The 17,555-nt window shown below is 37.7% G+C and overlaps 1 protein-coding gene across 18 annotated transcripts; it reads right to left on the bottom strand.

Annotated features, from left to right (window-relative positions):
• Positions 1-2,630: 2,630 nt before the first annotated feature.
• On the bottom strand, positions 2,631-15,267 carry LOC105046785 (uncharacterized). Of its 18 annotated transcripts, none has more exons than XR_002164972.3 (5): positions 11,630-15,267; positions 10,207-10,590; positions 10,042-10,116; positions 9,892-9,950; positions 2,631-3,316 (listed from the first exon to the last, which is right to left on the bottom strand). XR_002164972.3 is itself a non-coding variant. In XM_010925506.4 (4 exons), the coding sequence occupies exons 1-3, from the start codon at positions 14,541-14,543 to the stop codon at positions 10,067-10,069; spliced, it is 3,348 nt and encodes a 1,115-aa protein (XP_010923808.1). In that variant the 5' UTR covers positions 14,544-15,267; the 3' UTR covers positions 2,632-3,316; positions 10,042-10,066. The 18 variants fall into 18 exon arrangements, 7 of the variants coding, with proteins under 7 accessions (XP_010923808.1, XP_010923810.1, XP_029120886.1 ...); XR_003801111.2 differs by having other exon boundaries at positions 9,892-9,944; XR_012142157.1 differs by having other exon boundaries at positions 9,892-9,944; positions 10,058-10,116.
• Positions 15,268-17,555: the final 2,288 nt, after the last annotated feature.

Here is a 17,555-nt window from a genome sequence, read left to right as displayed (position 1 = left end):
AGCCTCCAGATTGTTGATCGTAAGTCAAAGTGGACAATATCTCACGTACCGAGTTATGAACTCTTAATTGCAATAGGAAGAAATCTGTATGTCATATTTGGATTTTATTGATTTCACACATATAATCCGTACAAAAGTTTATTATTTTTTTTTTCCCTTTTCAATCTCTGCTGTTCCGGTGCATAAATTTAATATTTACGATGTTATCGATCTAAGAAATAAATAACTGGTTCTCCTCATGCTGTTGAGAATTATTGGTTAGGTAGATCCACCAGTGGACCGGTCTAACCATAAATTAATACATATAGATATTAAGAAGAAGAAAAAAAAAAGTATACAGATTGCTTTAGGGTTGGACTGATCCATCGCTGAGTTGTTGGTCTAGTCAATAAATTTTCCGTGCTGATTTGCGCAATCTCAAAAAACTCCTCAAGCCAAGGCAATCATACCAGTGATTTGCCTGCCCTTACATCACCCATACGTCAGGCTCGACTAACCCACGCGTGCGTGCTTGGTTCACCTCTCCGTCATTTTGACCATTCAACACACATTTTAGCGACGCGTTATGTATCACGTTTGATACTCTCTCCTTGGCACGGCAAGTTTTGCATCACCCTAACATGCTATCAAACCATGATACCTGATTTTGAAAGACAATTTAGAATAGTAAGAAAATTAGAGGCCTGTGCACAATGCAAGCGTAGCAGACTTCCAGGACATATCAACTGAAGTGGAAAAATATTGACACAAGTTAGGTTACCACAGTTTTCTCAAATAATTAGGCTACCACATGTTTTCTCACCCTAGACCTTTGGAATGGACATGAACGATCTAACCAAGTGACAAAACTCCTGTACGGTAGACTGTAGGACATATGAGAAGTCAATCACGTAGGTACCAGGCCTCTTTGCCAAAAACCTTTGGGAAAAAAAAACACATGCAGGTAGGAAGATTTTAAATAACATATTATCCCATTATAATGCCCTCCACTGAAACCATTATTAACATCTATTGTTATATCAGAGAACAATTTCTCAAATTTTTAACTTAAAAATAATCACTGAAATAATGATTATAACAAAACATAATGGACAATAATTAAAAAAATAATGATATTATCTTTCTTTTATTAGATAAATTAATATAATTTTTAGGACTGTACAATCAACTTTGGAGAGAGTTTTAGGAGAAACAATTGAATTTAACAAAAATATTTTATTTGGAAGAAAGTTCAAATGACAATAATGACCACTACTTCTATTATAATGAATCTTTGCAATGAGAAATAATAAAAAAACATAACAAAAATAACAACCGTTATATTTGTTTCACATTATTAACCTCAATAGCAAAATGGGAGGCAGAAAATCATAACATGGCTATTCTAACGGTTATAATGCTGTTATTTAAAACTATACAGATAGTTATCTAACCTAGCATTTGTCTTTGGTATTTGATGCCTGTTGCGGGAGAAACTTGCCATCGGAACCAATTCTCTATTAAGACGTACCTAAGATGACGTGTTGAGATTGAAAGGAAAATATGACTGAAAAAAATTTCAATCATGAGCCTTGTAACACTGCCTAACTGTATGACCGATTTTATCACAGACTGACAAACAGGTTTTGGATCTACAGACCTATTAGTATTGTGCTTTTGATAGGTGGGCTGAGCACCAAATTTTAAAGGAGCAGACTGATACATTTTTGAGTTGGGATAAGCAGAAGATTGTCCTCCACAATTATAGGAGCCTTTGGAGTGTTTTGAATTGTCATACTTCTTGGCATAATTTGCTGTGAGAGGAACTGAATGTGTTTGAGGATCTATACGGTGCAGGTACACTTCATGAGCCAAAAGCTTGTCTTGCAACTCTTCAAAGGAGGTCAGAGAGTTACGAGCATGCACAGCAGCGGCTATATCATAGTATTCAGGACCAATTCCATTTAGAGTATGCACCACAAGGTCTATATCTAAAATAGGATCATCATAAAGGGCAAGCTCATCAGCAATATTCTTCATAAACAAGAGGTAGTCACTTACTGTTTTATTTTCTCTTTTGGTTTGTGACAGTCGCTCTTTAAGAGAAAGAATCTGAGCAGGTGATTTATTAGCAAAAGAAGTCTGTAGCTTTTTTCATGCTTCAGCAAAGGTATTGGCACTGACCACTGTGCTCATAATAGGAAAACTTGTTGAGGCAATGATGGCATGTAGGATTAACTGGTCTTGACAGTACCAGTGTTCATAGTCCTTGTTAGGAACCTTCTCTCCATCTCTTTCAATCTCTGGAGAAAGAGGCTTTTTTGTACCAGTGACATACCCCATCAGGTTGTAACCAAGTAGGAGAGGAGAGATTTGCACTCTTCATGAGAGATAGTTGTTAGGAGTAAGCTTTAAAGGAAGTTGGATAACAGCATTAATGGAGATAAGGTTGGGAAGGGTTGCAGAAGAAGAGGTAGTATTTGAAGCTTCGGCAGTCATGGAAAAGGAGGGATCGTAAAAAGCTAGAGAGCTTTTGTGCTCTGATACCATGAAAGGAAAATATGATTTGGGAAAAGTTTCATTGTTTTTCATTAAGTCACAAGTATAAATAATACATCATCATTAGTTACAGTAAGATTTTCTGAGATATTGATAACAGAAAATATTCAATACAATAGATAAGAGTATTTGAACTAGTAAAACTATATCAGATAACTGAATGTTATTTTGAATTTTGAACATCCTTAATAGAGATCACACCAATTATGGACCTAGGACTATCAATTCAGCCAGCTGTGTGGTTGAAACCTGTGCTTGATATTCACAACTAACAAGCTCGACTCAGAGGAGATGGAAAAATTTCTTACCTTAATAAATGGCCAGAATATGGTTTAATGGCCTATAGAGCTAGGCTTAACAAATCTACAGATTTCGGCTAGCAGTCTACAGACTCAACCTCCACACAAAAAAAGATATGAAGGGGAGGGAAACTCTTAAGTAAGGAACAACAAGTAAGAAAAAGCAAACACAAGTACTCAAGAGCAGTACAAACCTTGGTGGAAGGAGGAAGGAGAACTCTTTGCATTCTTCCGACTCTTATTTTCTTCTCTTCGCAATTCCTAAAACTTTGACTAACTTAAGCATCGGAGGGTCTTCCATTGGAACACCTCTGATGAGTATGAACTTTCTTTGTCGGTATCCTCCGACGTCGTGGATCTCAGATGACATCTAGCTTCAGCCACATCTGTATCTCCTGGAGCCTTATGGCAACACTACCTTCTCATGTAAACAAACTCCATTTCCATTGTTATTCTTCTCTAGCACACCAGCATGATACCTATAGTGAGAGAACATCTTTTCACATAAACTCATAAGACCTTAGTAGCGAGTCAAACCTTATATTCAAATGAATTTTACAAGGCCAATAATTGCATAATTGATACATATGTTTCTTTATTGCACTTTGAATTTAAAAGACTCGACAATATCAAATTCCCAAGGATAGCATGAACTCCTCCAGCTATGGTAAATCATCTATTGCATTAGAAGCTCAATACAGTTATGCAGAAAGGAGGAAAAAGCAAATCAGTGTCTATCAAGTTTCCGATGGAATTAGATAAATAGGAAAGCATCAATTCCCCTCCTTAATTCTATCGGTCAATTAGAGGCAATGACAGGGGAATATACTTCAGTGTTTAATAATCTATGACCGGCTGTTCCTGCACCGACTACAACAGCAAACTCCTTTTCTACTACCTCAAATGCACTGCAAGTGTATCTTTATATTGCGTTTTGGTTTCACCAAGACAAGGCCTTTAAAGAACTTCTGCTGGATTACTGAGAGGGCTAAAATTTGCAAAAATGGTCCAGATTGAATGACACAAGTGTGATAGAATTACTCCGCAAACAGGTTCCATCTTTCTCCTTTGCATGCTGGCTCATGCCCACTTTATGTTAGTTGCAATTTTTCTGAGAACTCCCCTCTATCATCTTTGTATATAATGTGAAGTAACCCTCTCATAAAATTACAATTTGAATAGCACAACACTATCTTGCAAAGTTAACCTAGGAGGAAAGCTTGCTAGATCAGTAGAGCTGAAGGAACAGCTTAGTTCAATGTTCTGCGCTGCATAAGCTCAACGTCCGATATGGCCTGCAGCATAACGGGATAAAATTCCATGAATAATAGTGAATGATGATGTAATTTATTTTACCAGAATATGCACTGATCCTAGAAGAGGATTTAATCCCTCAATAATAATAAATAGCCATTACAAATGAACAACCACACCACAGACCTCCCCTCCATTTCCTTTCCAACGAATTTTAAGTTAAGGTGAACTGAATTTGATTAGTTTCAGAGAACTCGGAAGGCCCAAGACATTTTAGGTTATACACAAGAAAGTGACTAAAATGCAGAAAATTGAATTCCACCTATGCATGGTGTGGTGAGATGAACATCAAAAAGCGACAAATGGAATGTGAAAGGAGTATTTTTGAGTTTTCGAACTTATATTTGGTAGTTATGTGCATATGTTGTTTGTGTGTATGATGGACCGGTTAAATTGAATGACTCCAATGAAGGTGGAGTCAAATCATTCAAAAGATTTCAACTTTCAAGATATATAGAAACAAAGATAAAGACCAGTCAGAAGTGGAAGGAGAGACATCATGATAGGTTCTGTGACCTAGGATACTGATAGTTTTCAATAGATATGGTTTGAAGGGAGTTGCTAGATGATTAATTATGTGCCAGAGTATTAGAATTATAATTTCCTTTCCTTAAAGAGTATGTATGGCTGATTATTGTTTATGTTGTCATTTAGACTTGACCTTCTAGAACTTGCAAACTTAAGGCGAACTTAACAAATTTTATCTTAAGTTTACCAAATCAAATATATTAAAATCTTTCTCAGTTTTTTCCACGCATGCTCTTAAGAGCATTAGTCTTTATAAATACCAATCAAGTCCAAGCAATACTTAAATTTGTTAACTGAAAGTGGCTTAGTCAACGTATCAACTGGATTCTTTGCATTTTGATATGATGAAGAATCGTTTCTCCCAATACTCTCAGTTATTGCAAGGGCATAAGCAACTATATCTGTATATTGTGAAGATAGTCTAATATACCTCCTTTTCCTATCAGTAACAATATTGTACTCCTATTGTTATTTTGATGCAACATCCTCTGGAGAATCTTGCATCTCTATCTTATTGGGCTGAACCAAAGAGGTTTGTAACACTTTTTTTAGAGCTTCAATATCCAACTCCACCTATTTACTGACATTGTGGTTTATACCTATATTGTCAATAGATTCCTCTTTTGGTTTAATACAGTAGAATTATCAAAAATAGTATCTTGGCTAATAATACTTTTGGATGATCTGGAGTCATTTATGCACCATAGTTTATATCCCTTCACCACATCTGCATCGCCTAGGAGTAGGGCTATAATTGGCTTGGGTTGACCATGACCTGACTCGACCCAACCTGCTCAGACCTAATCCAAACTACTTTAAAGGATTGGTGGGGATAGGTTGGATTCTAAAATTAGACACGTTCCAGTTTTCATGTTAGCTCCAGGTTTACTAAATTCTGAGCTGACCTGACCCATTTAATTTATAGGCCAATTTTGGACTTCTATGCTGTAACCCAATCCAACCGAATTCGATCCAAATCAAACTTAGTATATTGTCAGGTCCCGCAAGGGGTGGATTAGTCGGTCTCCTAGATCTCTAGAGCTTTGCTATATGCTAGGTATACTATCTTTAGAGGATAGAAATTTATAGAAGATTCTAATGTTCTGTTGGTGATGGGTTTACTAATTATTGAGTGCTAGAATTAGGAAGATATGCATGGAGTACCAAAAAAAAAATACTAAGTTGCTAGAAGCATGGAAATAAGGCTTTATGTCATGGCTTATGGGTTGAGGTGTTGTACAAGCTCGAGATTGGGAGAACTTCTAGTTCCTTGAAGCATTTTCTCTTGGTTTGGTTGTTATTAAAGAAAATTTGCACCGCCTTGTGAATCTTGATTGCTGAACAATGCCATAAGAAAAAGAATATGACACTAAGCATATAATAGAAATATGTAAAATAATCAAGATACATCTAATTTTTTTGTATCATGCATTTAATGTTGTGCTCACCCGATCAACGAGAATATTTTTTATTTTTTGGCTTTTTCAAGAGAGAGATCAATTGAGTTAGGAGAGAAGGATCTATCAAAATAGATGACAGAGAAAGAAAGATATAGTTTACTATTCTCTATTGAATACTCACAATTAGACCTCCTTCTGTGAATAGATTGTATATGCAGGAAAACAGATGTGAAGAGATTTGCTAGTTGGGATTTAGAAAATGTGTATTTACCAAGGTTGCTCCTTTTGATAGGATCCTTGAAATAAAATTGATTTAAGACTTGTATTGCTCCTTTCTTGTAAGTATGTTGAATGAGAAGTACAAGGAAACATACCTAATCCGAACCTGAATTTTTCAAGTTGGGGTTGGATTATACATGGACTCGATTCAGAAAGATGACATATTCAATCAAAAATTTTGGCCGTAGATCCAATCCGACCCAATCTTCTATTACATTGGGTCTAGGTTTAACAGTAGGATCTGATTAGGGAATCAGATTGAATTAGAGTCATTCGTGATCCGATCTGATCTGACCTATTTGCACTCCAACCTAGGACTATGCATCTTCTTATCCTTAGGTTAAGTTCATCATCTTTCACATGAATATATGTAGGGAAATTAAATATTCTTAAATTAGAATAATTAACAGAATGATTGAACCATATCTCATGTGGGATTTTGCACTCATTTATAGTTGATGGAGACCAATTTATCCGATACCATGCTATATTAACTACTTCAGCCCAGAAAGTTTTGCCAAATCTAGACTTGAGAGCAAACAACGAGCTCTCTCTATCAATATCCTATTCATCCATTCTATAATTTCATTTTATTGTGGTATTTTGTGTACAATGTGGTATTTCACTATATTTCATTCTAACAAAACTTGTCAAATTCCTCCAAACAATATTCTAAACCATTATCGGTTCTCGATGTTTTAATCTTCTTTCCATTCTATATCTCAACCAAGACTTTTCACTATTTGAATTTGAAAAATACTTAATTTTTTATTTCAAAAAATACACTCAGATATGTCTAGAATAATCATTAAGGAATGTTAGAAAATAATGATGTCCACTCATCAATACAACTAGAAAGGGATCCCAGAAGTCTGAATGGATATAATCCAATGTACCCTAGTTTTGTGAATACTAGTATTGAACTTCACACTGCATTGAACTAGAAAGGATGCCTCTTTTGGATAGAATCATCATTCATCTCTCACTCACATGCCCTAAACGTAGATGCCATAACTGAGTAGCATTCATATCTAGCAACCCTAACAATGAAGAAACCACTATAGTATTGGTTATTGTTTTATCCAATAAGTGATGCAAGCCATTAACCAACTTTTCTTTTATCACTACAGGATTCTCTTAGAGACTTTTAACAAACTATTCTCATCTGTATACTTATACTTTTGAGAATACAGAGTACTCAATAAGTTCTTTTTCAATTTTGGAACATGCCAAGTTTTTAAGGTTCTCATATTACCATCATATAACTCAATTTGAATTGTTCTACTATCAACAACTACAATGGATTTATTGTCTCCCAACAAAACTTTTCCTTATCTAATCTGTTAGATAGAAAACAAGTCTTTATTAGAAGTTATATGAAAGGAACAACTGGAGTTAAGAATTTGCTCTTTTTAGAGATATTGGTTCTAACTAACAAAACCTCACAACCAGCATCATCAGAATTTTCTTATGCTATGTTAGTATTAGCTTTAGAGATAGGCTCTCTATTTTGATCATTTTCTTTTCTATGAACAAAGTTTTCTATTATAATCCTTGTGATAATGAAAACAATTAATGGATGTTTCTATATTTTGATTTTAATCTAGACTTACTCTTATTGTTGGAACCCTTTTTCCTCCTCCTCTCTCTAACAATCAAGCCTTATTCTTGTTCCTTTCCCTGCTCCTACCTTTAACAATCAAGCCTTATTGTCAATTCTTCTCATAACTACTAGATAAATTTTTCTTCAATTCTTTAGATTGCAAGGTATCTTTTATATCACTAACTGAAAGAGATTCTCTATCATATATCATGGTATCAATGAAGTTTTCACAAGCGGATAGCAATGAGCATTATAAAATAAGGACTTGATCTTTATCATCAATTAGAATACTATTATTTCTAAAATCTAAAATAGTTTTAGTGAATTCATCTATATGATCTTTTACGGGCATACCTTCTTTCATGCATAGGTGGTAAAGTAGATACTTTAAGTATAATCTATTTGTGAGTGACTTGATCATATATCTACTCTCCAATTTTAACCATAATTCATCTTTTATCTTCTCTTCTACGACTTCTCTGAATATCTCGTCTGCTAAATATAATTAAATTATACTGTGCCTTCACCAACAGCTCCTTTTGTCTCCATCAGACATGCTATCCTATAACATCTCCTTGCCTTTCAATACCTTTCATAGCTTTTGTTGCACTAAAAGGACTCACATCTTAATCTACTAGATACTGAAATCATTCGTATCGTTGAATTTTTTGATTATAAATTTTGCAGTTATCATTGTGGAACTCCAATTGAAAAGGTTAGGGCTTTGATACCATTTGTTGTGATTTAGATTCAATCTTCTAGAACTTATAAACTTAAGGCATACTCAATAGTTTAATTTTCTAACCTTGGCTACATTACATGAATGCTAATGCTTTTTTAAGGTTGATGAGGATGTTTTCAAATTAAACCATGTTAATGGTTTTCTCAACTATTGACAAATAGTTATCATATTTTTTTTATTGTATTTTTTTATTACCTTTAGAAGTATGAGGTGACGAAATGGCCTAATCAAATAACTAGAAATGTCATGAAATGAGGCAATAAAAAATCATAAGTCAAAAGATGCATATGTTGCAGTCAAGCATCAGCAAGAACAATGAAGTAAACAAAAACAATGGCAAACCATAAATAAATTTATCATGTTAAGTGAGCAGAATCATCATTGATAGACTCAAACACATTGCATATAAAAGGTGACCTTAGACCACCTCTCTTGGCAAGGACACCTGTTGGAGTATAAGCTTCCCAATGCATTTGGCATGGCTGATCCAAAATGTCTTTGCAAACTAAGTCAGTGTAATTGCATTGATGCTCAAAAGAGTGTCTACTTGCATTGCAGGGTCTAAGGAGAGCCAAATGAATGTGGCCTTAACCCCGCATATGGAGAGGTTATTTCTATATTTTAAACTTATGACACTCAAATCACAATGAAGCAACCTTACTGTTGTGCCAACAGAAACTCCAGTAAAAGGTAAATTCCTTTCCAACAAAGTAGCTAACGTAATATAAATGATCTTAATCCCACAAATACATCGAGTTGATAATCTTCTATATAGAAAAGTGCATGATACAACATATACCAGAGATTAACTTCAGAATTGAATCTCTAGGTTGATGGCTATCAAAATTTGAAGCTCCAAGGATATAGAAGATTTTCTAAGTTGTGATATCACTCAAAAACAAAAAAAGAAAATCACAAAATACCATAAACAGAATATTGATATATTTTTTGAAACATTCTCTTTAAAAAGAAGCTCCATTGAAACAAATATCTGCCAAAGGCAAATTCAGAAAAGGGCATGAAGTTTTATTTCAGGGCAAAATACAGAAATGCATTCAGCAATAAAATATGGAAAGTTACTCATAAATTCTGGGAACCAAATCATTTTTACAGAATCTATAGTTAACAATGAATTCCCATGGAATACAAAGTTTATAGAATAATATTAGTGATTTTTCCAATACTAACCATAAGCAGGACTCTCCATCATATGGTAACGCTAAAATGCTTCTCAAGAATCACTGCCACTTGCAAGAGATGAATAAACTAGTACGTTTATATTACCACAAGAATGAGAAGGGAACATAAAGAGAAAGTAAATGTTTCTAGATTTAAAACCTGATAAAAATCTAACATTGATCACTTATGAAGGTCCACAGGATGTGCCTCCGGATGAATAGAGCAGTTCTGTTTCTTTACATAAAAAATAAACAAGATCAGGGTGCTTTAAGCATAAAATTAGTAGTAGATTTTAACAGACAATAATGGCAACTTATGTCTAACCTCTGAAGGAAGCATCTTCTTCTAATGGTGCTTCTGATGATGGAGATGAAGGAGAAATAGATGAGGAATCTCTGGCATCAATCAACATTGCTATGACTTCTTTCATGGTCGGTCTGTCAAATGGTGATTCGCTAGTGCAAAATAGAGCAATTTTTAAAACCAAAGACATCTCTTCAACTGTGCTCTTTGAATTCAAATCCAGCCTGTGGTCAAAGATCCCAGATGATGGCGTTAAGTTCTGCATTGACCTTCTCACCCAATTTACCAGATCCCCTCCTTGCTCCAGAGGCTGAATTGGAGGTTGTCCAGTGATCAATTCCAATAGAACAACACCGAAACTATAGATGTCACATTTCTCTGTCACTTTCATCGTGAAAGCATACTCTGGTTCAAGGAGATATGGACAATGTTAGACGGTTAAAAAGACAAGCTTTACCATATAAAAGCAGCCACTATCCTTTCCACTATCATAGATCCCAATCGGAGGATTATATTCTGCATTTAATGGGAGATCCATTAAAGGACAGTACATCAAATGGCATCCATTGATTTCATAATATAATATTAAGATTCAGGCTAGTTCATGAAGTTGGCTGCACAATGTCCTGTGAAATCCTATATATTGGAGTAAGCAAGATCCTGGTTATAGAAAGAAAATTACCTATAAAGAATGATAATAAGAAAACATTTAAGATCTCAAACTCTTTTTTTTTCAAAAAAAAAAAATTAGAGCAATAATGTTTCTGGATTAAACAGCAACTTAACATGGTTGCTCCATGGACTCCTGAAGGGGTCTTAGGATTGGATATATTATCCTTCTCAATTTTGAGACCTAAAGTAACAGGATCAAGGATGCTGCCGAATGACATATATTTACTCCGACTATGTCATCCCTGAAAAATAATCAGAGCACCGAATACAAATGAAGTAGATATAATCTGATTATCTGTTACAGTAAACATCTGGGAAGCCTTGAGATCCTCAACCTCCAGTTTTAGACTTTAGGATTGGTGAATTCTAGAATTTGAATGAATATAACTACTCTAGAAGATGACCAGATAAGTCATATTAGAGTAACAATGTTAAGTTGTAGCTTCATGCTACCAGTGCAAATCCAGTGATGTGTAAATCCACTATTGATTGATTAACCAAGCATCGGCCACTTGTGCTCTCATTACGTGCATTTTCAAACTACAGGCTAGCAGGCACCTGATCATCAAACATAGAAATTTATGCATGTTTACCAAAACAAATCTTAATTTACTATTATATTGAACAACAGGAAGAATAACCTTCAGAACAAGTACTTCCTAATTGTGTCGTCCCCACAGATGCTTCCTCAAAGCATATATTGGAACAAGAAAAACACCATTCACAAATGAACTAATATTCATCTATTTGATTCTCCAGCACTATGTTTTACCTGGGGCAATATAGCCATACGAACCAGCAACTGCGGACATGGTTTTGGAGTGTGAAATGTCAATTAATTTTGCCAAGCCAAAGTCTCCTACATGAGCTTCCATTGTTTCATCCAACAGAATATTGTTTGATTTTATATCACGGTGTATAATTTGAGGTTTACAGTCGCAGTGAAGATAGCGCAAGCCCTCCGCAGCTCCAAGAGCAATCCTGTACCGAGTATCCCAATCAAGCAGACATGTGTCCCGGTTACCATGCAGCAGTTCCCCAAGACTACCATTTGCCATATATTCATACAATATAAGGTTTGATTCTTGATGGTAGCAAAAACCATAGAACTTGACAATGTTGCGGTGACGAACATTTCCGAGGGTGGATATCTCGGCATGGAAACTGCTGTCAACACTTGAACACTCTCCTTGGGATTTCAGCTTCTTAACAGCAATTATGGACCCATCCGGCATGACGGCCTTGTATACTGTTCCACAGGCACCCCTTCCCATAACATTACACTCTGAGAAATTATCTGTGGCTTTAAGAATTTCTTGATATGCGATACCCTCCCTGGGAAAATAAGAGAGATCAGACATGCTATGTTTACGATCTTCGCGTGAAACAAGATCAGGTATGCGACGCTTTAGAGACCAACAAACACCCACTGTCAAGAACAAGGAAACTGATCCCACAATTACAGCAAAAATGCTAACTATTTTCTCCTTCGAGGCTTCCTTTGTTGCCCAACCCGATTCTGCTGCGTCGGATGGCAAAGGTGTGGGCTGGCAAGCTTTTGTACTCATTCCACACAACCCATCGTTTCCTAGAAAGTTGCTATCATCCATTCTTCTGAATAAAGGAGTGTTAGGCAATGATCCAAAAAGGTTATTATATGAGAGATTGCAAACTAGGAGGCTGGAGAGACCGCCGAATGATGCCGGCACTTCACCATCAAGCTGATTGTTGTTTAAGTACAGATTTTCCAACATTTGCAAGTCCCCAAGCTCAGATGGTATCTCCCCAGAAAGCACATTGTAGCTGATATTGAGAGCAATTTGCAGGGTTGTGAGCTGGCCCAGCTCAGTTGGTATATGACCAGAAAAATTATTCCCTCCCATCTGCAGTTCAGTAAGCCGAGAAAGGCGCCCCAGGCTGCTCGGGATGGTGCCATTGAGATGGTTATCAGACAGCTTCAACTGTTCCAAATTAACTAAACTACCAAGATCTTTCGGAACAAATCCAGTGAACCAATTTCTGCTAAGATCAACCCTCTGCAGCTTTGTACATTTTGCTAACTCACGAGGTATAGCTCCAGAAAGCTGGTTTGAGGAAATGTTGAAGCTCACAAGATCAGCTAGTTCTCCAATTTCAGGAGGGATATGGCCAATAAAATAATTATCTGAAAGAAAGAGCCTCTCAAGGTTTTTGAGCTTGCCTATTTCTGGAGGTATGGGTCCGGAGAATCGGTTTTGACTCATGTCCAGAGAAGATAGATTTAGCAGCCCAGATAATGCGACAGGGAGACTTCCTGTTAGAAGGTTACCCCCCAATCTTAGCTGTACGAGTGGCTTGCAAGTTTTCACGCCATGAGGGATGTTTCCAGACAACATATTCGAGCCAAGGCTCAGAAAGATCAACTTTTGGTATTTGCAAAGATAAGCAGGAATGCTACCAGTGAGCTTGTTGTCTGAAAGATCAAGAACAGAGAGGTTACTGTTGGATCCTAGCAGAGGAGGAATGACTCCCTCAAGATTGTTGTCAAAGAGTTGGAAGTACTCCAAGGAGGAAAGGTTCTGAAACTCTAGAGGAATTGTGCCTGTAAGATTATTGATCGACAAATCTATCCTCTTCAGAAGACTCAACTGGCCAAGCTCGCTGGGAATGCTACCCTGCAGGAGGTTCTCAAAAAGATGAAGCAACCGAAGAGTCTGAATTCGGCCAAGCTCTCTGGGAATAATTCCGGTCAAGCGATTCTCGGAAAGATCGATCTCGAGTGCACTCTCACAATTTCCAAGCTCCCTAGGAATTGTTCCATCTAATTGGTTGGTATAAAGATACAACCTTTTCAGCATTGATAACCTTCCAATTTCTTTAGGAACACCTCCAGTGAAAGCATTGTCATTCAAGGCGATCATCTCTAAACTAGTGCAGTTGCCGAGCTCCGGCGGAATCTCACCGGATAGCACGTTCTGCCAAAGAATCAGATTGGTCAAATTCTTCAGCCTCTCAAGCTCTCTAGGAAGAGATCCTTCCAACCTATTCTGAGCCAGCCCAAGAATCTCTAGGCTATCACACTCGCTCATTTCCACCGGCACCGGACCCGACAGGTTATTCAGACCGGCTCGAATGATCCTAAGATTCTTCATCAGTCTAATCGACGGGGGAATCTTGCCGGTGAGGTTGTTGCTGTAAATGACGAGCTCTTGCAGCCACGTCAAGTTACCAATGCTCGACGGGATCTCGCCATGCAGATAATTCTCACTCAGGAAGAGTTTCCTGAGCAAAGACAGCCCGCAGAGCTCCGGGGGGATCTCCCCATGGAACTCATTGGTGCTGAGATCAAGAACCTCTAGATTCCCACAGGAGGCCAAGTCTGTGGGGATGGAACCAGAGATCTTGTTCTTGGAAACATTAAAAACGGTGAGGAAACGGAGGTGGCAAATGCTGGCAGATAAGCTACCTTGGAGCTTTAAGTCATGGAGAACGATAGAGGTTACCTCAAATTTGATACAGCCGATGCCATTCCAATGGCAAGGGCTCGAATCTGATGAATTCCAGTTCCAGAGGTTATTATCTACATCGATGAGATCTTTCTTGAATTCCAGGAGCAGTCGAGCCCCTCGATCATCCAGTGGCAAGCCGAGGGCGAGAAAGCAACAAAAGGTTGCAAACAACTGGAAAAACCACAAGGTATACTTCATTCTTACTTCTCTGTACAGAACGGACTTGTCTATGAGAGGGAATTGGAGGGAAATAGGATAACTTTATGGTTGGAGGAATGGAATTGATATGCTAGAGATTAATGACCACCCACTGCTGAAGCAGTTCATATAGGAGAAAAAGATCAGGAGATGGGGACAGGAATCGGTTCTCTAGTTCGAAATTAGGATTTCAGGAACAGAGACATCAGAGCAGGGAGAAACAAAAGGAGAAGATCTAGAAAAAAAGAATTTAAACATCACCATCTAAAAGGCAATAGATAGACAGAGATAGCCGGACTTAGATAACCTGAATTCTGACAAGGAGATCATGACGAGAAGAAGCAATATAACGATAATTCTTGGAAAAATTCAAGTGATTTGTACAACCACCCAAAGAGCGAGGCATTTTTATGAATTCAAGAGAAGAGTGAAACGGGTAAAAGAACAGAGTTATATAAGCTTGGTCACGGGTGGATTGGCTTAAAACCGTAAAGAACTTGGATCACGGGGCGAGGGGTGGTAGTGGGCTGTCAGAGGCCACCACGAAGAGGTAGAGAGGGAGTCAACGGTCGCCTTTGCAGGTATAGGAGGCGCCTTCGAGGTCTAGCCAAGGACTCCTGTAGCTTTACAGGACGAGAGATGGAGCTCCGTCCTTCGAGAATCTCATGATTTGCGTATGGAATTAAAAAGAACGGGGCCTACTCTACCGAAAAAGGAGGACGGGGCTTGGCGAGACAGCTCGTGTCTCTTTTATTTTATTTTTTTCCATCCCATCCTCTGTTTTCTCTCTCTTCGTCATCTCTGGTAGCAATCTATGAGCGGTGCTGGTGTCGTAGTGTGGAATACTATTTCGCTTCTACTTTATTTTCTTTTGGCTGCTTGTCAAATTAAAGGCTAAAATATGGGTGGGGAGAAGGAGAAGGAGAAGGGAGGGCTCTACTGTCTCTTTGCGCTCCACATAAGCAACATATGAGCATTACGTTATCCATTGCAATTACTTTAATAATACTCTCTTTAATTTCAACACGCTGCCTAAGTTGCCGAAAAGATGCCGTTATTAGCTCATTATATATGTTAGGTAATGTATGAAGGCAGCGAATAAGGAGGAGGAAGGGAGGAAATCAGGATATGAAATGGTAGATGACAAACATTGCCTATCATGGTTAATAAAGTATTCAGCTGCCTAACTCCTGCTTCTGAGTTGGTTTGGCAAATGTCTCCTTGACCTAGAAGTAATGTGATTGACTATTGGTTTCATAAGGATTTTTGAAGATTTTAGAGCTATAGTATGCGTACTTAATCGAGACATGATTGACCACTATATCAGTGGAATTTATTGGCATAATTTTTTAGTTCACTAAGCAGCTACTGCTGCTTAGGCACACCAAATTCGGGTATAAAGTTGGTTCAAGCAAGCTACAATTGACAGCAGGTCCTTTATTTGCTATCATTTGATAATTTCAGTTGGCAGAAAATTTTGTTCTCGGCTCTTGGTTTTGATAGTCGTTCAATGATTTTTTTTTCTTGATAAGAATAGTCGTTTAATGTTTAATCATGGGCCCTGTACACATTTATGTGTTAAACAAGCGTAAATATATGCAAAACATTGGTTTAAGCACGTAAACGACTAATTATTCAATATTGAAAGTGTGTAGTGAATTAAGATAAGTCTCAATAGTTATGCCCATGTTCAATATTTGAATTTTATATGTTGCGCCTGCCAATAATTGGAACTGGGTGATTAAAACGTCCATGGATCTCCTCACTTTCTTTCAGAAAGATTCTGAATTAGCAGGGATTGGCGTAAAATGGAAGTCACTAGGGGACCAGATGTTAAGTTCCCTTGAAGCTATCTATGCCAGCCTAGTAAGATACAGAAAAGACAATACAATTTCTTCTATCAAGAAGCAACTTAATTAGGAGTAGGAATGAACGTTCCAAAGCTTTAAAGAACCTGTACAACTTAAACTGGTTAGATCAATTTGGCTTAATTACTTTCGAGTAACCTTGCTTTCTTCTAATTAATGATTAGGTAATCTATCCCGTATCGAACGTGAAGATAAAAACAAAAATACTTTGGGGCCCAACATTGGTATCCCACTACCCATCCCAAACAATTTTTTTTCTTTTTTAAAAAAAAGATCTTTTGGGCTACGGGACATAAGGGAACTGGTATTTTAAACCGAAACTCTGTAAAAAAGAAAAATATGTCATTATTTCTTTTGTTTTAATCATGGAAGAAACAGGTAAAATTCGATGACATCCTTTTCGATGGTGGGTGCACCAATCTAAGGCACGCACCCACCTCCACGGCCCCCACCACCACTGTTCACTCTTTCCTCCATCGTGTCTTCACCAACCCTTAATGCCCCCCCCCCCCACCCCCTCTGGAGAATTTTGCAAGGTTCGGGCTGTATCTTTTGCGTGAAGGAATGATTGATCTTCTTCCGCATTGTCGCTCATGCTCTGCATAGATCTCCTCCCACATTCATCCACTTGTGCAGATCTCAAAGCAGTCAATATATGATCAAACGACTGATTCGTAGGGAAGAGGATGGATCCTTCCCAATGTTGCAACAAGTCATACTCTCACACCGTTTTTTTTTTTTTAATTCTCTTTGCTTCAGATCACCAAAGGTTTTGTTGCTGCCGGGACGTTTACCGTCAGCTTTGTTAGGCTCTCTTCCCCTCTTTCTCTGTCATCCCATACCATTGACATCCACCTGTCTCTTCCCTCGCTTGTCTCCGATCTACATGTGTGCCATTCTCATCTTCCTCTCTCTCTCGTGTCTCTTCGCTAATCTTAATCGCTGCCGTCATGAGCTCCAGAGCCCCACCTCCACGTTGTCGCTGTCGTAGCCTGGGCATCTACATCCTCCTTGCCACCGACCCTGCCCACCAATGCCAAATGCCTCCAACCCTGCCTCCATGTGGTAGTCGTTAATTTCCATGGCCGTCTGCTGTATCTCCAGTCAAGTGGCGTGCCAGCCATGAAGGACTCTTCTGGGTTCC

Source organism: Elaeis guineensis, chromosome 6, assembly GCF_000442705.2.
Source record: "Elaeis guineensis isolate ETL-2024a chromosome 6, EG11, whole genome shotgun sequence".
NCBI lineage: Eukaryota > Viridiplantae > Streptophyta > Magnoliopsida > Arecales > Arecaceae > Elaeis > Elaeis guineensis.
Note: the sequence above shows the minus strand (reverse complement) of the source record. Positions and strands in the feature narration are given on the sequence as shown.

What these genes read in the sequence shown, in the direction of transcription:
- LOC105046785 (XM_010925506.4), bottom strand. Translation starts at nt 14,543, where the DNA reads ATGAAGTATACCTTGTGGTTTTTCCAGTTGTTTGCAACCTTTTGTTGC. An exon ending in GTATGGCTATATTGCCCCAG is followed by an intron (nt 10,591 to 11,629) that starts GTAAAACATAGT and finishes TCCTTGAACCAG; the next exon opens with AGTATGCTTTCACGATGAAA. An exon ending in AGAAGATGCTTCCTTCAGAG is followed by an intron (nt 10,117 to 10,206) that starts GTTAGACATAAG and finishes TTTTATGTAAAG; the next exon opens with AAACAGAACTGCTCTATTCA.